This window comes from Dunckerocampus dactyliophorus, chromosome 13, assembly GCF_027744805.1.
Source record: "Dunckerocampus dactyliophorus isolate RoL2022-P2 chromosome 13, RoL_Ddac_1.1, whole genome shotgun sequence".
Taxonomy (NCBI): Eukaryota; Metazoa; Chordata; class Actinopteri; order Syngnathiformes; family Syngnathidae; genus Dunckerocampus; species Dunckerocampus dactyliophorus.
The window spans coordinates 26,783,331-26,804,051 of record NC_072831.1 but is presented as its reverse complement, the minus strand read 5'-3'; the positions used below and the strand labels follow the sequence as shown (position 1 = coordinate 26,804,051).

The window sequence follows — 20,721 nt, the reverse complement described above, 5'->3', positions numbered from 1 at the left end:
TACACATAATTCCCCAATAGTTGTGTACATAACCTGAGTACTGGTAATATGTACTGGTAATAAATAGCTATGCAACGTTCATTAGGGCACACAGTTCACGTATTACATCCAGTTAGCATTTGCTATCAAACATTTCCGATATACAAGAATTGAAAATGATGATGCAAAAGACAATGCAGCTGAAGTCAAGGCAACATATTGAAAAGGTTTCAGCGATGGTGTAGAAAACTCTGATTTCTGTAGTGGAGTTCATGACGCGAAGCAAAGCTGTCAAACAATACACTTTTTTTCTACATAGCTAGCCGCTACAAGCGAACAGATAACTTTTGTTATAAGCATCTTACCGTTGAGTTAGTTTATCTGTAATCAGAATAATAAAGATGAAAGTTGCATCTCCGTGTGTAGTGTGGGAAAAAAATAATTTACTGAGCGGGTAAATAATAATTATTACAAGTAGATTTTAGGATAACTGTTTGCATGGATGTTTACTGATTGAATTATTGTTGAGTTTCTTAAAATAAGTACGGTACCGAGATAACTGTTTAATCAGTTAATCTAATAACTTGGTGAATGATCACAAGTAGTTTATAGAAATAATGCTTAATTAGCGGAGCAGTGTCAAAGGTTAAACAGAAATACTGTTGATCGCAGCTTCTACACACCAAGGTTACCAGGCAGGTACGGCCCAGACTGTAGTCAAAACAGAAACATTCGCTGGAGGAAAGAATGTTTTGTTTATGTCAACAACTACACTAAGTGCTATTGGGACAGCGAGGGAGCGTCCAGGAGAAAGTTATCCTTGGAGAGACTGACGCCAATGGTTTGAGCAAACAAGTACAAAAATGACTACGGGACAATCGGGCGGGAACTTTCTTTCATTTCAGCCAGGAGATGGCTACAGGTGAATGAAACGGGGTCCAGGTACCTGTAAGCAGCTGAGAACTATCCTGTCTGACTTATTTTTCAAATATTATGTCTGACTTATTCTTCAATACATTTAGAAAAAATCTAATTTGGCGTGAGAGTCTTTCTTTCTTCCGTCTCGTAACTGGAGATTAAAGAGCACACAAGGGGGAGGTGAAATTGGCTTAATTAATTTTGCAAAGTGGTCCTTTGGCCTTTAGGAGGTTGTGGAGAATTTCATCTCCAACAGTAGCTTGAAACGCCCGGGGTAGCAAGAGGGAGGAGGGGAGCTTAATGTCAGCTGACTGAAACTACCTTTGCAGTCTACCGGTAGCTCGCAATCGAATACAGAAGTGGATGCTGATCGGCACTCCTGTTTTAACTCTAGACTGCTTGGTTTACATGCCCACTCATGCTGCTACGGAGAGCTTCCATTATTAACAGCTTTATGTGCTGAATCACGCTTCAGAATTGAAGTAAAAGTCAAGATAGTGACCGGGCCGACCAAAGTAATCATGGAAAACTTACCTAGCACTTACAGTTCATGCAAGATGCGGGTTTATTGACAGGTCCGCCACAAAACAGGCAGCTCTCCCTCGGAAAGTTGTGTGCTGCGCTGCAGTGAAATGCGTCCAAGCGGAAACAGCAGTTAGGCTGAACTAATGTTCTGCACCACAGAGCTGCGTTTGTCAAAATTGGACCCCAGCCGTGGGGGTGGCCACTGGGGTGGCTGGAGAGTGACCAAGGGTGGCCGCGGCCTGCATTTGTGAACGGCTTCCCCCTCCTGATCTCATGTGCAGCCCAGTGTTGCCAACATGGCCATTTTCTCGCTAAATCTGGCAACTTTCCAAACCCCCTCGGTGACTTATTTTCCCAAAAGTGACAAGCGACAAATGTAGGGACTGGTATTTGGAGACGTAAAAGTGAAAGCATGTACTTTACTATATTGTTCTGCCTAGAGGTCCGCCCCGCCTCACAGCAGTCACAAGCGGTGAGTGCAGTCAGCTCCCATGGAACACTATCTGCCTCTCCCGGAGTCACCACCTCGGCGATTCTCGTGTCTCGGGGCTAACACATACTGTAGCTACTACAGCACGCTTCTCATTATAAACAATATTGTTATGCTTTCATTAATTACATAGTTTTATTTTATCGTGCCGTAGCTTCAGACTTAACTCCAAACTCCATCACCTTTTTTCTCTCTAGTGAGACTCACTGCATACACTAGCCTACCTCCCCTTTCCTTGTTCATCCAATTTGCAGTCAGGTCACATTCAAGGACTTGCGGTGTGTCGGATATTTCCTATTCTTTTCGAAAATGAACATTTCCCCTACTTTGGTGTTAAAAAAAATTCACCGAGCTCAGCAAAGGGAGCTGCAACAAGGAGGCTGAAGAGCCTCATACAGCTCCAGAGCCATGGGTTGCCGACCCTTGATATAAGGTCAGTTTACTTAACATATTTATTATTTATTTACACTGAAAGCAAGCATTGTTTATTTCCAAGTTGACCTGGGGCAAGTGTTATGGCCCTGAGCAAAAATGAATTTTTATTTCTTCAAGAGAGGGAGGCGAGTAGGTAAAGGGTTAGGCGTTTTTTGTGGTGCGTCGTCCGTCGTACTTTCATTTTGTTTTGCGATTTTAAGTCATATCATGGAACCTGGAACCTGTGCCTGTCATTTTGATCAGGCAAAATTTGTGGTTACCTAAACTCCCTGACAGGACCCCTCCTACCTAACTCCACTGAATCATGAATCCAGGAAGCTGCGGAGCCGGCTTCGGTGAGAAGAATAAAACCTTGATTTTGACATACCACGCTACCATAAATCACAGATTTCCTGGTCGTTATACAGTAAAGCGGAAATATCATCGTAAATGAATGGCATGCAATCTGTAACTACAAAAAGTATTAAGTTTGCGGTTAGCACAGCTAGCTAGCTAGCTCCTGCGGCTAGCATATATGTTCAAGCTGTTGTCGCCGCCACTGACTGATACAGATGTTTACAAAAAGTTATGTAAAAAAACTGTAAGGTACTATGATTCTGGTGTGTTCAGAATTATATAACAATGTGTTAATATTTCGCACTTGCTTGACAGAATAGGGGACGGTCATTGAAACAGACAGGATGTACAAACTGTGCGGTCATTGGCCGAAGGGGCAACGCTGAAAGGTCCTATTGGTTCGCAACCATACCGATTTTTTGTTTACTCGAGAAGCTTCCAGTGAACCCACAACATCTTGTTCTGCTGTTATAATCATAAAGTCGTAACCATTTTGTTTCTGTAATTGATGCCATAGTAGGACATCAAGACGATATCCGTTGGGATGTACTGTGGCCAGCCACAGTCATGCATTTGTCGTAGCTGTACTGTGGTGGCGATGGTAATTGTACGGGGGCAAACGCGAGACAACATCCAAACGCAGAAATAATGCAAAATCCAAAACACCATAAAATATGGAATCACAGGAGTGCCAAAATTAAAAGGGAATACGTGTGAAAATACAAAGAGAATCAATAATAAAAAAAAAATATACAAATGTAGTCATATTCTTTTACCATTTTGTCATTGTTTTTTCTGTATTGTCTTTGTTTTTTTTCCAATTCGCCGTTGTTTTTCTTGTTTTGTATTTGTCTTTTCCACTTCTTTTTGTCATTGCATTTAGTAATGACAAAGACAAAAGCATGCAAATGCAAAAGAATGACCCAGGTCATTCTGCCAGGATGATGACTACTCCATACATGATTACACGATTTCTGCTTGCAGTGGCTTAGTAGTTATGGAAACTCAGGAGCCCAGAAAAAATGTCACGGACAGAAAGTAGACGCAAAGACACGTTTATCAAAAGTAAACAGGGGAAATTTAAATATGGTGGATTTGGACGAATTGAGAAGAGGTGTTCAACAAGAATTATGAGCAATTGCTCGGTTGGTGGAAGGTGTCATGGAAAGTTTTTATAAAAAAGTCTTTAAAGGCTATATCTGCGTTGATGAATGCAAATATGGATGAAGCTGTGTGGCGCATTCTTGAGGAGGTAAATGCCTTAACTTATCTTATTTAAATTTCCCAGTAGTCATCATCCTGGCAAAGGCAAGCAAAGGCTGTGGGAAGGTCATTCTTTTACATTTGCATGCTTTTGTCTTTGTCATTACTAAATGCAATGACAAAACGCAAATGGCAAAGACAAAACAGGAAAAGCGACGCCAGAATGGAAAAAACAAAGACAATACAGAAATCATTCTTTTGTCTTGTCTTCTTTTGGCAAAATGGTAAAAGAATATGACTACATTTGTATATTTTTTTATTGATTCTTTTTGTATTTCCACATTTGTATTTTTTTTTTATTATTGATTCTCTTTGTATTTCCACACATAGTCCCTTTTAATTTTGGCACTCCTGTGATTCCATAATAAAACACATGCACTGGAAAAATGCGGCAAAAGAAAAAACACACACGCACACTCCCAAAACAACTGCATGAGAGAAACGCTGAAACCTCATGGAACAAAACGCTTGCCAGGAAGTTTTGCTATGCATTTGCCCCTGTTGGCCACTGAATAATTCTCATGGCGTTTGCTTATCTCAGCTATTGTTTCCCCAATTGTCATCATGTGCAGGCTGGAGGATGTGGCTTCTATGGATCTTGCCGCCATCGCTGCTCTCTGTTGTTTCTAGCGCTGGGGCCGACTCTAAGGCCGTCACCACCACCCTCACAGCGAAATGGGCTGATACACCCCTGCTGCTGGAGGCCAGGTACAGCTGCTTCTAATATTTCACTGATATTGAATATAAATGCATTTTAAATGGCCTAAATGTTACTAAAGCTCATAACAAATCTTTTTTCTGTGTTGCTCTTCAGTGAGTTCCTAGCAGAGGAGAGCCAGGATAAGTTCTGGGATTTTGTTGAGGCCAATCAGAACATAGGAGAGCATGACAGTAAGTAAAAGGCAGCATAGATCTCACATAGATGCTGTTGTTTATCTCTTCAGGAAAAAATAAGTGGTAGAGCCTCTAGGTGGATTGAATTACCTTAAAGAAGCAAAACCACTGTTTAATTATTGACTTGAAATAGAGTGGGAGAAAAATGTCCAGTCAGATAAAAGAAAAGAAAATGTAGTGACAAAGGCATTACATTATATTATATAGGTATTATTTTAATAGAGTAGCATTTATTACTTGTGGGAAAATATTAAAAATACATATTAGTAAATTAGATCATAATAATGCTTTTGTGCAAAAAGAAGGACTCATTCAAAACACACCTGAACATTAATAGACGCCTGTTGAGTACATGCCCCCAGCCACTATATGAGACAATTATACTTTGGATGAGTCTTTCCTACTAGCCCTGAAGGTTTTATAAGAGCTTGCTTGTCGTCCTCCAGCAGACACAGATGAGGCCTATTACGATCTGATCGTGAAGAAAGCTGGCGCCCTGCTCAGCTCCGTCCAGGTGAACATGCTCAAGTTCGCCCTGTCCCTGAGAGCCTACTCGGCAACAGTACACTCCTTCCAGCAGGTAGGTGGAGTCGCACTATTTTTCTCATGTTCCCGCTGCAATAGCACTCTTGATTGTGTGTGTGGTAACACTGCTTTTTATGTAGATTGCATCCAATGAGCCTCCTCCTGCTGGCTGTTCGGCCTTCTTCAGCGTCCACGGAGAGAAGACTTGCGATCCTGACACTTTGGCAGCACTCCTGAAAACAGCACCCGGAAGGTACAGTAATTAAAAACAGATGCTGGTTATTATCATCAGGACTTAATGGTTGCCTCCACTGTCCTCTCCCTTTCAGGCCAAAGCCTTATCTCTTCAAGGGTGACCATAAATACCCGGGATCAAAGTCTGACGCTCCAGTCGTCATCCTGTACGGCGAGTTTGGAAAGTCCGACTTTCACAGGCTTCACCGGGCCATTGTGTCTAAAGTGGAAGAAGGCCTAGCGACTTACGTGCTCCGACATTACCTGGCTGTAGGTGTTTGACACATAAGTGTGATCATCCTGTTTGATTGGGGCAGATTGCCTCTTTGAGTCAAGTAGTGGACCTTTTAATGTAAGGAGTAAATAAAACGTTAAACAACAGCTCAAAGGATGAAGTTGTATGAAATCCCTATCAGCGGTATAGTCCATCAACAGTGTCTTACCCTGCACTTGGTCCCATGAGCCCAGTTGTGGTCGAATTTCAGTGATGAGAAACGTAGTTCCGGTTAGTTATTGGGGTTACTTAAGTAAGGAGTTTGACTTCTCAAAACAATATGCTTTCAAAAGAGTAATACATTTGCATGACAAAAATGCCTCCTTGAAAAAATCAGACCTCGCAAATCGCTCCGCTTTACTTTCTCTGACGTTGTGTTAATGCGTCCTAAGGGCTGTCCATTTTTGTGTGTGTGATAAAGATGCATCCGCCGTGACGTTGCAGCCATCTTGTTTACGTATGTGTTCCACAGCGGATGAAGATGCAAGGGTCGCAGCCATTTTCATCACATACAGTACACAGCAATGGACAGCCAATATCGCGCATTAATACGACGTCAGAGAAAGTAAAGCCAAGCGATTTTGTGAGGTCTGATTTAAAAATAAATAAATCCAAACTATCCCTTTAAGACCTTTTTCCCCTTATTTCGCTCTAGAATCCCAATGCAAAGAGAGTCTATCTGTCTGGCTATGGAGTGGAGCTGGCTATTAAAAGCCAGGAGTACAAGGCAAAGGATGACACACAAGTCCAAGGTATACACACACAGACACTGTATACAAAGCAAGAGGAGTCCCCATGCAGTTATTAATTGATTGTGGTTTCAGGGGCAGAAGTGAACACTACAGTGATCAGGGAGAACGATCCAGTGGATGAGGTCCAGGGATTCCTTTTTGGCCGACTGAAGTGAGTCCAGACTGCACCGCGAGCCAAATGAGCTTCCTCTCCCTTTACAATGCACTCTCTAACCACAAAATAAAAGCTTAAATATGAATTGTAAACAGATGCAATACTCAATTGGCCTCTGCTTCCACAGGACTCTCTACCCAGAACTGAAAGAACAGCTGAAAGAGTTGAGGAAACATTTAGTGGAAAGCACCAATGAAATGGCACCGCTAAAAGTCTGGGAAATGCAAGGTGAGTTTGCTCCACCCGAATCATACTTTATTCTGGAAGTCTATTCCTTTCCAATGTTCTGAACTTCTTTTTAAACTTGACTTGGCACAGCAGTAAAGCAGTATCTGTGAGATGGGACTCCACTTTTGTAGGTACAGTGGTGTAAAAAAGTGTTTGCCCCCTTCCTGATTTTTATTTTTTTTTTTGCAAGTTTGTCACACTTAAATGTTTCAGATAATCCAAAAATGTAAATATTAGTCAATGACAACACAACTAAACACAAAATGCAGTTTTTATTATTAAGGGAGAGAGAAAATCCGAACCTACATGGCCCTGTGTGACAAAAAGTGATTGAACTCCTCCACCTGGGGCACGATCTCATTCCCAACCCGGAGGGAGCAATCCACCATTTTCTGACTGAGTGTTCCGTGACCAAAACAACCCCATTGCACCTCCTGTAGCCAAAGTTCGACTAACGGTCGTACCCTTCTCTCCATCACCCTGGAATAGACTTTCCCAGGGAGGCTGAGGAGTGTGATCCCCCTATAGTTGGAACACACCCTCCGGTCACCCTTCTTGAAAAGGGAAACCACCACCCTGGTCTGCAAATCCAGAGGTACTGTTCCCGACTTCCACGCAATGTTGAAGAGACCTGTCAGCCTTTCTGAGGCGCCGCACGGTTTGCCATAATCTCTTTGAGGCTGACCTAAAGTCGTGCTCCAAGGCAGCCCTGACCTCTGGTGTCCACCATCGGGCTTGCCGCCACGACTGGCACCGACCACCTTGCGGCCGCAGCTCCAATCGGCTGCCTCAGCAATGGGGGTATGGAATAGGGCCCATTCGGACACAATATCCTCGTCCTACCCCTTTAGGATGTCGGTAGGTAGGTCGGTATGTTGTAGGTAAATGACCCTCTTGTTCACCAGGGATGACTCCAACACAGAGGCATCAAGCCGGGGGCTATTAATAAGCCCACATGCCGCCTCTCCAGTGAAGCAACTCCAGAGTAGAACAAGGTCCAGTCCAGAACCCAAACTGTGGGTCGAGGTGAGTCCGACTATATATAGTCGGAATGTCTCAACCTCTCGCACAAGTTTGGGCTCCTTCCCCACCAGAGAAAGTGGCATTCCATGTCCCAAGAACCAGATTTGGCCGCCGAAGACCAGGTTGCCGAGGCGCCCGCCGCAGTTGTGTTGTCATTGAAGAATATTTCAATTTGTTTGATGATCTGAAACATTTAAGTGTGACAAAATGCAGAAAGAAAAGAAATCAAGAAGGGGGCAAACACTTTTTCACACTGTATAAGGTATTGTTTTATTATTTCTTTCATAATAATAACAGTGTTTAACTTCCCTTTATACTTGTATGCAGTAACATGTGAGGTTCATGGCTGGGGAAGCACTGACTCCTTTGGAGTTTTTTATGTTAATACAAGTTGCTGTTTAAGAGGGTAAAAAAAAAAGGGGGTGAATAATTCACTTTGGTTAAAAAAACATTTCACAATGTTTTTGGATACTACCCATTTATTTATTCCATTATAAACTGAAAAACATTTGTGTTATTACCTTTTATCTGTTTATGAAGTTCTTTCAGGCTTTCCTTCTCCAGGAAAAGTTCCGATGACTTTATTTACTCCACACGAGTGGTTAGCATGTGGGCCACACAGTCAAGCGATCGGGAAGATCTGGCTTCGAATCTCCACTTAGGCATTTCTGTGTGGAGTTTGCATGTTCTCCCCGTGCGTGCGTGGGTTTTCTCCGGGTACTCCAGTTTCCTTCCATATTCCAAAAACATGCACGTTAGGTTAATTGGCGACTATAAATTGTCCGTTGGTACGAATGTGAGCGTGAATGATTGTTTGTCGATATGTGCCCTGCGATTGGCCGGCGACTAGTCCAGGGTGTATCCCGCCTCTCGCCCGAAGGCTAAAGCATACCCCCGCGACCCTAATTAGGATAAGCGGCATATAAAGTGGATGGATGGACTTTATTGTAAAAGGCTGATCACCCCCTGGTGAGTTTGGGTATATAATTCTTCACCTTGACAGTCAAATTCATGAATTCATTCAGCACAATATGAAAATACATTGAATGCATTTGATTTTTGGCTAGCTTAGTGCTAACAGAAAGGAGAAAAAAAACGAAAACACTGACTTTTCCTCTGTGGAAGGATACATGCCTGACAGCCTTTCAGGACGCAGTGGTACAGCATGTGCCTCCGTATGACATTTCTATATATTTTATTGTTTGATTAGCAAGAATAATTACGTCACAGTTACTATACATTAAAGACATTACATAGGCTGAAGACAGTCATGGTGTATAATACATATTTCTGCAAAAATTATATTATTGGCGACATGCTGACCAATAGAAACTGGCAGGCGCCATGAGACAACTCGGTGTGCACTCAGACGGTACGTGGGGCTTTCTGCAGATTTTCTGATCAAATACAAGGAAGAAACCTAAGCTGAGGCCACCGTGAGTGTGGCTTCTCAGTTTAGGTTTCTTCCTTGTATTTGATCAGAAAATCTGCAGTTTTTACTTAAGAAAATGTTAAAAACGATTGGAATCATACAGAAAATACATTTTTGATACAGTTTAGTGGGCACATACTAATATTTATTTTATGCTATCATTCGTTTCCCCTGACCGCACATCACTGCTTGCATGACAGTTAAAATGCTACTTTAAACATTGCCTGTAGATTTTGTAAAGGTTTGTGAATCAATTACTTCACTTCTGTAAATGAACAAAATCAGCTACACTCTTTTAATGGATGGCTCCAAGTCAGTCTGCAGACATAAAGGTCCAAAACAAATAAGATGACAACAAAACACGTCGCACGCCGTGGCCTTTTGGGAAGATAAAAGTCTGCAGAGCATAAAGTATTCTAAGACACTGAGCGGGCGGCGAGCATAAAACACCTTTTGGGCTTACAGTTAACATCTACCGGCATTATTTGTGTCACTTCAATTTTGAGGGAATCAATTTTACGACGGTGTAAATACACCCCGGATCTTTGTGTCCATTAGTTTTGTCGACAAAGTTGACAAATGATGGCTCTACAGTGGCACAGATCCCACGTTATCTTCCTGTCATAAATAGACTCTAGTCTTTCAATCTGATTAATAGTCTGCTGGATTTGGAGGGCAATAATGTGATTTCCTCCGCTGTATTACCAAAAGGTACGCACTGTTATAAATATGCCTTTCATGATTTACTTTATTTTAGTCTACCTGTATTGTACCGGTTGCATGTGAGCTCATGCAATCTTTGCGCTAAACCTGCAGTGTGTCTGCAGGCTGCGTAATCAATAAGTGTGGTCGGTCGATGTTTTCTTGATACATCTGAGACATTTTGCAACATTAAAGTTGTATTGATTAGTATTACAGTATCCTTTAAATAATGCCCTTCCTCACAGTGTCTTTCAATCCTTCCCTTATTAAACAAGTTGCATGTTTAAACTTTTCCTTTATTTGTATGCATTTCAGGATGCTTGGAAAGCGTCTTTGACGAGGAGGCTTTGATTGTCTTGAATAAAGGGTGCATGGCGGTGGGGGGTGCATAAGCAAGCTGAGCTCCAATGTTCAAAGTGCCATGTGGGCGTCGGTCTCCCCTGCTGGGGCTCGTTAGCTCAGCCTGTTTACAAAGAGAGGCAGACCTCCAGGGGCCCTAATCACACCGGCTACAAGACCATTGCAGCAGTGTGCAAACCATACTCCTCCTCATGCAAAGGCTGATTATGCATATATACTTAATGTTTACTCTTTACTTATATGCCTTGCTGCTGACTCTCTGGAAGACAATTTGAGATTGTCACGGTCACATGCTGTCAAAAGTTTACACTGAAGAGGAAAGGTGCAAATGTGTCTTGCTCTTACTTAAACATATAGCATGCTGTCTTTTGTTTTACTCTTCCCTCTTCTTTCCCAGACCTCAGTTTCCAGACAGCCGCTCGCATCCTGGCTTCCCCCGCTGTTGATGCCCTTAATGTTATGAAGGACCTGAGTCAGAACTTCCCCACGAAAGCCAGGTGATGAATAAACACACACAAGCATAGTGAAGCTCCAACTAGGACGAATTTTATTACTAAGTCAGCACTTTACCCCACTTGTGTAGGTCCATAACCAAAACGGTGGTCAACGCTGATATCCGCAAAGAGATCACCGACAACCAGAAGGTATTTGTCATGGGCCAGTTTATTAGGTACACTTATAAAATAAATCTAATGATGTCCACTACCAAAGTTGAATAGAAATGTTTGTATTTAATGATCAATATTGTTTGAAACTTTTGTTTGTTATTATTCTGTCATCTAATGAAATAAACTTAATATCTGCATCTTTTATGCATATACAGTAATAGCGCTTTGAATTTTGCGGCCTTGCTCGATCATTAGTTTTCGAAAATACATTAATTAGTAAATCATTTTACAGTAAATCATTTTACAGTAAATCATTTTACAACCTATTATTAGTTTATAAAATAAGCATATTTAAGTACATAATGTTAAAGCGATAGTTCAGATTTTTTGACATGAACTTGTATGACATCTCCATCAGCAGTGGAGTGCATCAACACTGACTTACTCCCCCCAATTGCTCCCGTGAGCTCAGTTCTAGTTGGAGATCTGTGACGAGGAACGTAGTTCCGCTTAGTTGCTGGGGCCATTTAAGTAAAGAGTTTGGCTTCTCAAAACAATATGCAGTCAAAAGAGTAATACATTTGCATCACAAAAATGCCTCGTCAAAAAAATCTGACCTCACAAATCGCTCAGCGTTATATTTGTCTCCTGCCGTATCAAACTATAATATGTATTATTATAATATATAATCAAATTTTATTATACTAGCATTTTGAAGCATACAACAGGCTAAATGAACTTAAATACAAATATAAGGCATTCAGAAGACGCAGTCAAAGACATTGCGATGATATGCAGTATTCTACACTGGCCACTAGTAATGTTACTGCAATATTCAGTGAGACGCACAAGCACCAAACTTGGAGAAGCCGTTCATCCTTCAAATATATCCTTTAAAGCGTTACAGAACTCACACCGGCAATGATTTCAGCACAGATAAAAAGCAAAAGAGGGAATGGCGTGACCAATCGTAACGAAAGCACAACCAGAAGTGGAAGTTTCAAAATAAGAGTCTCCGCATAAACCTGTATAAACATGGGTAATTCTTAACAGCTTGTGCCAAATCTATCTTTGGCGGTCCATATTTATTTGTGGCGGCCTGCCACAGCATAAGTGAATGCATGGGAAACACTGTAGTCTACAGTTTTATTACCGTACATGGTTGACTGGTATCTTTCATGGTGGTCGGATTGAAGGCGAGTGGACAGTTTTGCTTGTTGTTCCCCTTCCTGCTGACTGTAACAGGGATCATTTGCTTAGGCTGTTTACCAAAGCATTCCAATAAAAAAGAGACACAAGCCGTTATTGCATAGAGCCTCCTGCACAACAACAACTCCTCTTTACAATCTGAGGGGAAATATCTCCAAATGCCTCCAGCTTTATTTCGAGTACTTCAGCCTTTTGCTGATTCGTCAAACGTGCCCTGCAGAGAGGAGCGATGACTGATTGAAATGGTGTAGGCACATGTGCTTGCACTGTGCCGTTTCCTGTGTCTGTCCAAGACACTTTGTGAGTGAGACAAACAATATTTGCGTTAATCATGTCTTGTGATTGCAGCTCGCCCGAGTTTGATTAATCTCACGTCTTTGTCTCTCGCTAATGAGATTTGACCGTGGTGGCAATGAAAACAACACACACTAATTAATTAGCTTGTTAGTGAAGGGTCGGATTGCTAAACTGACCGGCTCCAAGCAGAAATGTCGATGCTTGTTTGTGTCGACTGCCTTACAGTCACAATGCAGCTGTCGAGGTGAATGCCTTGTTTTGACGTTCCAAGTTTCAAACATGACCAGAGGCTCAGCTGCAGTCATTACAGGGCATTTCATTCACGCTTCTTCTTCCTTCTCAGTTTTTCAAAGGATCGCTGGGCCTGCATCCCGGTGAGTCGGCCCTGTTTATCAACGGACTGCACATCGACCTGGACACACAGGATATATTCAGGTACTCGCACTCATCATTAACATAGCAAACTCTAATTATCCGCATCATTTTCAACCTCCAAAATGTGTCCCCTAGTGTGTTTGAAGTGCTGCGTAGCGAGGCGAGGGTAATGGAGGGTCTGCGCTCGCTTCATATTGAGACGCCCTACATCCACGACATCCTAAAGCTCAATGTCCAGCCAACGGACTCCGATTATGCCGTTGACATCCGCCATCCAGCTATCAGTGTAAGACCTCAGTCATACCTGCTCTATATAGTAAATGTTGCTCATGTGTATACATTCACCTTTGTTTTTGCCTTTTAGTGGATCAACAATTTGGAGACAGACCACCGGTACAGCTCGTGGCCCTACAACGTGCAGGAGCTGCTGAGACCCACCTTCCCCGGAGTCATCAGGCAGATCCGAAAGAACTTCCACAATCTGGTACGGACCACAGTAGATCCAGATTCAAGATCGAAACACTTAACCACCATTGTGTGCCTGCATGTGTAGGTGATCATTCTGGATCCAACCCAGGCCAATGCCATGGAGCTGTTTAGCGTTGCAGAGATGTTCTATTCAAACAACATCCCACTCAGGTTTGTGGCCTCAAGACTATAATTAGTACACCAAACAAGTACTTCACGTTTAAAAAAAAAACAACAACAACAAAAAAAACCCTAATAATGACTTCATCCACTTGTGTATTGGATTCCATGAAAAATAAAAAGAGAAAATCGGAAACATTGTGGTCGCACATTTGTAGTTACGAATAAAAGTACATGATTTATGTAACTAATTTGTTTTTATATGGAATTAGGCTCTATCTATCTATCTATCTATCTATCTATCTATCTATCTATCTATCTACAACAAAATAAAATTAATAATACATTTGAAAATATATGTGTGCGTGCGTGCGTGCGTGCGTGTGTGTGTGTGTGTGTGTATATATATATATATATATATATATATATATTTCAAATGTATTATTAATTTTATTTTGTTGTTTTAGAATGTGATGATAAGTTCTAGATTAAGTATTTTAAATTACATTATTTGTTGTATAATTACTCAAAGTTGTAGGAAAACAGTTGATTAAGTGTCTCTTTTAAATACATGGAACTATGGTATATTTTTATTAACAATATTATGGTTAATCATGTAATACATTTTTAAAGCATTGTATTTAGTACAGTAATTTGAAAAATGGCTATGCCAGAATATACATGCAACAGAATGTATTTAGTACCAGTCCAGGCTGTACCCCATCTTTTGCCCAAAGTCAGCTGGGATAAGTTCCAGCATACCCCCCGCGACCCTAGGGAAGACAAGAGGCATAGAAAAATGGATAGATGGATATATTAAATATGTTAAAGCATGGTATTCATTATTATTACAAAATGGTGAAAAATTACCCAAACTCTGCAGAGCTGTGGGACCCTTTGGGATAAGTTGTTAAAATCAATTTAGATTGTGGAGTTTTGTCAGGCATGGCTCGGGAAGACCTTTAAAAGGTCTGCATGAGGCGATGCTCAGCTTGTCTGAATGCTGATGAAGCAGACAACACACTCTGCATCCCAATAAGATTCCAGTGGATCCTATCTGTGTGTGTGTGTAGGATCGGGCTGGTGTTTGTCGTATCGGATGAAGACGACATAGATGGCATGCAGGACGCTGGTGTGGCGCTGCTGCGAGCCTACAACTACATCAGCGACGAGGTCGACAGTCACAACGCTTTTGAAGCTGTCATCTCTGTGAGTTGAGGCCTCCACGTCAGACCCGATAGGTAGTCCCACTTGTCAGCTCATCTGTTCTATTTCCCTCCTCCTCCTCCAGATGTTCAACCTCTTGCCTCCTGGTGGACGACTGAGTGTCAGCAATGTCGTTAAAGTTCTGGAGAAGAGGTTCCCCTACGTGGAGGTCAGCAGCGTCCTGGGAGCCGACTCCAGCTACGACAACAATAGGAAGGTGGGACATGCAGGTTTTGTTCCTACTCAAAATCACATCCATTTGTTTTTAGTATGTTGACTTCATTATATATATGTTTTGAAGGAGGGACGGGCGTATTATGAGCAAACCGGAGTGGGCCCGTTGCCGGTGGTCATGTACAACGGAATACCATACCAGCGGGAACACCTGGACTCTGACGAGCTAGAGACGATCACCATGCAAAAGATTCTGGATACCACCACCTTCTACCAGCGGGCTGTCTACTTGGTCAGTTGGAGCCTGTTATTGACAATGTCCAGCAGCCTGTCAATAAAGTCCTTAGTTTGGAACGTAAATGCACGATTTGAATAGCCGGTACCTTAAATGTAGTTAAAGAAAGAGCTCTATTATTTAAGACACTCGGCAAATGAAAAATCGCAATTGAGACACAGTTCCCTAATTATGTTTCCTAATGACTTGTTTTAATCTCTTCTGTGCTTCCACAGTGCTGCTTTAAGTCAGTGCATTGCTGACTTGCAATAAGATAATGTGATCAAATGCTCAGCTAAGAGTCAGGGGAGTTTGCTGTTCATGGGCTGGCAATAAAACAGCAACTCTGCTCACATAGCGGGATTAGTTTTCTAGTATTACCACACAGTTTAAAGTAAAGAAAGATGCAAAGAATAATGTTATGTTCCTTTGTGATTGGTAGGGCGAGCTGGCCACCGATCATGACGTGGTGGACTACATCATGAACCAGCCCAATGTTGTCCCTCGCATCAATTCCAGAGTCCTCTCCACCACCAGAACATACCTGGACCTGTCCGACACCAGTGAGTCAACACGAATGATGAAAAGAAGAGAACAGATGATTGATTTTAAGCAGAACTCTCGATAATTGCTCGACACAGTCATAAGGGAGCGTCTGCGAAGTGGCACATAAAATGGCCAAAATAATGTCCTCTTTTTTCTTTTTTTTTATCCCCAGATAACCATTTTGTGGACGATTACCCTCGCTTCTCGACTCTGGACATGCGGGAGAAGAGCACGGCTGTGGCCAACAGCATCAATTACATGACGAAGAAAGGTCAGCGCATTAAAACGGGACATTTGCTTGAGCATCTCCAGAGCGAAGACCATTTAGCCACCTTCAAGCCTGAACACTCCTCATGTATTCTCCTCCTCTGTCCTCCTCTTTCTCCTCTCCATCATGTTTTAAAATGTCCCCTGCACCAGGGATGACTGCCACCAATCGGCATGGTAATCACACTCTTACCCTCCTCCGCCTCGTCCTCTTCCTCCTCACTTGTTCTCTTCCCTGTAGTGAGATGTCTCCACCGCCTCTCTTCCATCCATGCCTCATCTCCCAGGGATGACACTCATGGCTCATTAGGCTTGACATTGTCCTTTAGGGTCTACCTGCTAAAATGTACTCACTACACTTTAATGTCCTTTTCTCCCATCTCTGTGTAGGTGAGCATGACAGGTCATGTAGAGCTTGTTAGCTGCATGCGCACGTGGTTCTCTTAGTTCAACCTAGTTTGAACAGTTGTCTTCTTTGCTTCCTGTAGATGACGGCTACATCCGGCCTGTGACCTTCTGGGTGGTGGGAGACTTTGACAAGCCGTCAGGACGCCGCCTCCTCTACGACGCCATCAGACACATGGTGACTACGTGGCTGGAACTGCTTTACTATGATGCCAACTTACGCGAGTGTTTCCCACAGGGCTGCGATCTATATGTGGGGGGATGATGTCATTGTCTAATCTGCATAATTGGCCATGACACTTTAAAAAAGTCAACAAAAAATGTGAAAAGCAAAACAAATTAAATGTAAATATTTAGAAATACAAATTAACTTTATTCTGTTGCTTCTTTATTTCACAAGCAAGACTGAGTGGCCTGCGTGTGCTTTTTGGAGGGGGGGGCACAGCAGGATCCGCTGCTTGTTACAGAAGAGCGATACATGCTTCCATGTCTCTAAAAGTGTCCAAAAAGATCAGAAAACATCACTAGATTTGTCACTACTTGCTTTTTGAAAAAGACAATATAGAGGGGGTCTGAATACTTGCTAAATATATAGACAAAGTCGCTAAGTTGGCAACGCTGATCCCTCCTGCTAAATCTTATTCTCCAGCAGACCAGGTGCATATACACTATGAGGTTTGGTAAGAAGCAGGGTTACAATGCCATCTACTGTACGGAGTTGTAACGACAAACTACATTCACAGACGTCTCCATTCTAACATGTTTGTGAGCGAGGGCAAACAGCAAGTGCCAAATCTATTTGTGGCCGTCCGTATTTATATTATCTAAATAAACATGTATGGGAAACAGTACGCTCTACCTGCTGACTTTGCTCCGCTTCTCACTGCCGTCAGAAAACCAGTAACAACGTGCGGCTGGGCATGATCAGCAACCCGTCAGCCGACCCGTCTGCAGAGTCGAGCCGTGTGACCCGAGCCGTCTGGGCCGCCATGCAGACGCAATCCGCCAACAACGCCAAGAACTTCATCACCAAAATGGCCAAAGACGAAACGGCTGCGGCCCTGGATAAGGGTGCCGACATCACAGAGTTTGCTGTCGGGGTGAGTTGCTATTGTACCGGTACACATTTAAACAGGTCCAGAATACAGTACCAGTCACATGTAAAGTCATTTCCAAAAAAGGCACAGTAATAGCAATGAAGTGGTGGGGGTTGTTCTTGTGTATCAGGGTTTCCCCTAGCATTTTTTGAAGCTGTGGTGGTTGGCTGCATGGGATGGCGGACTGCCGCCACTGTGTCGTGCCACTGCTGCATCTGCAATTTCATTTTTTTTATTATGACAAATAGCAAATTTGTATATATCTCTTTGGCATGTATATCTATTCATACAATATATTACTTAACATTGTGCTAAATTTGAGAAAAAAACCCTCATTTTGAAGGTGTGGCGGCTTTTGTTTTGCCGTGGTGGTGCGCCACAATCAATTACATGTAGCAGAAATCCTTTGTATCATAAACAGCAAAACACAATAAAGTGTTCAGTGACTACACTGAATGTGGACAAAAAAGGCTTGTTTATTTCAATGTATTAATTACTAACTTAATCATCTTTTCCTTCAGGGTATGGATGTGTCATTGTTCAAGAGCGCGTACGAGAGCCCCAAATTTGACTTCCTGCTCTCCCACGCCGCCTACTGCCGAGACGTCCTCAAACTGCAGAAAGGACAGAGGGCCGTCATCAGCAACGGACGAGTGAGTTCCGTTTTTGAATTTATTTTTGTGAATTCTCTCAGGACACGGGTCCTTTAATAGAAAATACTGTTTTCTTTCTCTCCCTGTGTAGGTCATTGGCCCGCTGGAGGAGGACGAGGTGTTCAACCAGGACGACTTCCTCCTGCTGGAGAGCATCATCCTCAAGACGTCCGGGGAGCGCATCAAAAGCAAAGTGCAGCAGTTTGGAATTGAGGAGGACAGGTAACGTCTGCTGTGTTTTCAATGACGCCACTTGGAACCAATCATTTAGTTCATGTGAAGAGGGGGCTTTCTTCTAGGGCCAGCGACCTGGTGATGAAGGTGGACTCTCTGTTGTCGTCTCAGCCCAAAGGAGAGGCGCGCATTGAGTACGGCTTTGCTGACGACCGCCACAGGTGAGCTTTGAGAAACCTTGTTGAGTTGAACTGCATAGGAGGCTGTTGGTAGTGTAGTGGTTCACATAGCAGGGGTGTCCTGCTCATGTAACGTGGAACAGGATAGATGGGATGAAATGGAAGTGGACTGATGCTCTGCAGTGTGTAACTTTGTGGTTCTCTTCAGTGCCGTGAAGATCCGTCCCAAGGAAGGAGACGTGTACTTTGACGTCATTGCCGTGGTGGACCCCGTGACCCGGGACGCTCAGAAGCTGGCTCCCTTCCTGACGGTCGGCTTCACTGACTTCATCCTCTCTCTCTCCTGTTGATGTCTGGTTGCTTATTTCCTTGATGTTGTCCTGTTCCTCCTCTTGTTCCAGGTTCTGAAGCAGCTGGTCAACGTCAACCTGCGTGTCTTCATGAACTGCCAGTCCAAACTGTCCGACATGCCCCTGAAGAGGTGAGAGAACCACATCCATGTGTCATTGACCTTTTGATCCCTCAATAGCTGACGCCCTTCTGCGTCCTCTCTAGTTTTTACCGCTACGTGTTGGAGCCTGAGGTGGCATTCCAGGCTGATGGCAGCTTCTCCCCGGGCCCCATGGCCCAGTTCATGGACATGCCTCAGTCACCACTCTTTACACTGAACCTCAACACTCCCGAGAGCTGGATGGTGGAGTCTGTGCGTACGCGCTACGACCTGGACAACATCTACCTGGAGGAGGTAATCCTCGCTTTTAGATACAGTCTTTGTCAATTACCTTTTTTTTGGTACAGTTAGTTTGTTGGCTTGTGATGTGCAGGTGGAGAACATAGTAGCGGCGCAATATGAGCTGGAGCACCTCCTACTGGAAGGCCACTGTTTTGACGTCAGCTCGGGTCAGCCACCCCGTGGCCTGCAGTTCACCCTGGGCACCGCCTCCGAGCCCGTCATCGTGGACACTATTGTCATGGCCAACCTCGTACGTCTCTCCTGGTTGGCAGCACCGCTTCATGTTTTCATGCTGGACTAAACAACATGTGCAAAAATGTGCTCTGCAGGGCTACTTCCAGCTCAAGGCCAACCCAGGAGCTTGGATCCTGAAGCTGAGGAAAGGTCGATCTGATGAGATCTATAAGATTTACAGGTGAGGACAACAAGACCTGACCTCATTTGGCCCCAGTTAATGCCTCTATTCAATTAGTTGCCGGCTGCGTGGTCTACAAAAGCAAACAACCACCATGGTCTGTAATTAGCGCTGGGTCCAAACACATTGACATTAACATCTGTGGCTGTAGGCAACCTCCTCATGTACTCTACCTCTGCATGCGCTTTGAAATGTTGGTTTCACTTGTCATACTGTGAACTCATCAGCGCTATTGACTTTCTTCACCCCTTAAAGGTGTTTTTAGAAATGTAAACTTGGACTTAGCTGCAGTTAGTTTTCTACTTCCTGTTTTATTTTGATGGGATTGTGTCCTTTTGCTGTTTTAGTCACGATGGTACGGATTCGCCGGCAGATTCAGATGACATCGTCGTGGTCCTCAACAACTTTAAGAGCCGAATTGTTAAGGTCAAGGTGAGTTCATATGCGGTCAAGAACTTCCAACGTTTAGAACTTCCATGCAGGGATGGAACCATTAATGATTCATGATTCATGATTCATGATTCATGATTCATGATTCATGATTCACCACGGTAACAAGAGTTAGTATGGCTGTTTCCAATTCAAATTAACTGTTGTTCAACTTCAGTGTGTATGTCAGTACTTTTTAAACATTTTGACTAGCGGTACATCCAACACACCAGTCAGGATTTGTATCGAACTTTCATATCGTTGCATCCCTACTTCCATGTTGTCATGTTAACTTCCACGTTGTCACTTTGAACTTACACCAAGGGTGTCCATTTCTTTTCCACTGAGGGCCACATACTGAAATATGAAAGGATGCAAGGAGCACTTAAGAAGTTTGATGGATATTTTTTATCTCAGCTTTGGATTATTGGTTGAAAGAGTGTTTTATTGGTGTGAACTTAAAGTAGGTTTTGGTTTTTTATTCCTCATTTTTGCTGTTTTTTTTTAAACATGTTCCAAACATTTCAGCTTTCTTCTGAAATAATCTTCATAAATGTTCTTTTCGTAG

The 20,721-nt window shown here is 42.9% G+C and overlaps 1 protein-coding gene across 2 annotated transcripts in view; it reads left to right on the top strand.

Annotated features, from left to right (window-relative positions):
- Positions 1 to 2,608: 2,608 nt before the first annotated feature.
- Positions 2,609 to 20,721, top strand: part of uggt1 (UDP-glucose glycoprotein glucosyltransferase 1) — a 22,462-nt gene continuing 4,349 nt past the window's right edge. Inside the window, exons 1-31 of one of the 2 annotated variants that reach the window (XM_054796285.1) lie at positions 2,609 to 2,682; positions 4,519 to 4,654; positions 4,761 to 4,837; positions 5,290 to 5,420; positions 5,506 to 5,618; positions 5,695 to 5,869; positions 6,529 to 6,625; positions 6,698 to 6,776; positions 6,907 to 7,007; positions 10,922 to 11,021; positions 11,108 to 11,168; positions 12,982 to 13,073; positions 13,149 to 13,299; positions 13,378 to 13,497; positions 13,567 to 13,652; positions 14,675 to 14,810; positions 14,893 to 15,024; positions 15,109 to 15,273; positions 15,698 to 15,818; positions 15,974 to 16,072; positions 16,557 to 16,651; positions 17,367 to 17,573; positions 18,092 to 18,223; positions 18,315 to 18,445; positions 18,523 to 18,618; positions 18,785 to 18,887; positions 18,978 to 19,057; positions 19,132 to 19,321; positions 19,401 to 19,559; positions 19,639 to 19,724; positions 20,072 to 20,156. In XM_054796285.1, the coding sequence (XP_054652260.1) occupies positions 2,652 to 2,682; positions 4,519 to 4,654; positions 4,761 to 4,837; positions 5,290 to 5,420; positions 5,506 to 5,618; positions 5,695 to 5,869; positions 6,529 to 6,625; positions 6,698 to 6,776; positions 6,907 to 7,007; positions 10,922 to 11,021; positions 11,108 to 11,168; positions 12,982 to 13,073; positions 13,149 to 13,299; positions 13,378 to 13,497; positions 13,567 to 13,652; positions 14,675 to 14,810; positions 14,893 to 15,024; positions 15,109 to 15,273; positions 15,698 to 15,818; positions 15,974 to 16,072; positions 16,557 to 16,651; positions 17,367 to 17,573; positions 18,092 to 18,223; positions 18,315 to 18,445; positions 18,523 to 18,618; positions 18,785 to 18,887; positions 18,978 to 19,057; positions 19,132 to 19,321; positions 19,401 to 19,559; positions 19,639 to 19,724; positions 20,072 to 20,156 (3,567 nt within the window). In that variant the 5' untranslated portion in view covers positions 2,609 to 2,651. Of the gene's footprint in view, positions 2,683 to 4,518; positions 4,655 to 4,760; positions 4,838 to 5,286; positions 5,421 to 5,505; positions 5,619 to 5,694; positions 5,870 to 6,528; positions 6,626 to 6,697; positions 6,777 to 6,906; positions 7,008 to 10,921; positions 11,022 to 11,107; positions 11,169 to 12,981; positions 13,074 to 13,148; positions 13,300 to 13,377; positions 13,498 to 13,566; positions 13,653 to 14,674; positions 14,811 to 14,892; positions 15,025 to 15,108; positions 15,274 to 15,697; positions 15,819 to 15,973; positions 16,073 to 16,556; positions 16,652 to 17,366; positions 17,574 to 18,091; positions 18,224 to 18,314; positions 18,446 to 18,522; positions 18,619 to 18,784; positions 18,888 to 18,977; positions 19,058 to 19,131; positions 19,322 to 19,400; positions 19,560 to 19,638; positions 19,725 to 20,071; positions 20,157 to 20,721 lie in introns of both variants that reach the window. The other variant, XM_054796284.1, reaches the window with a different exon arrangement.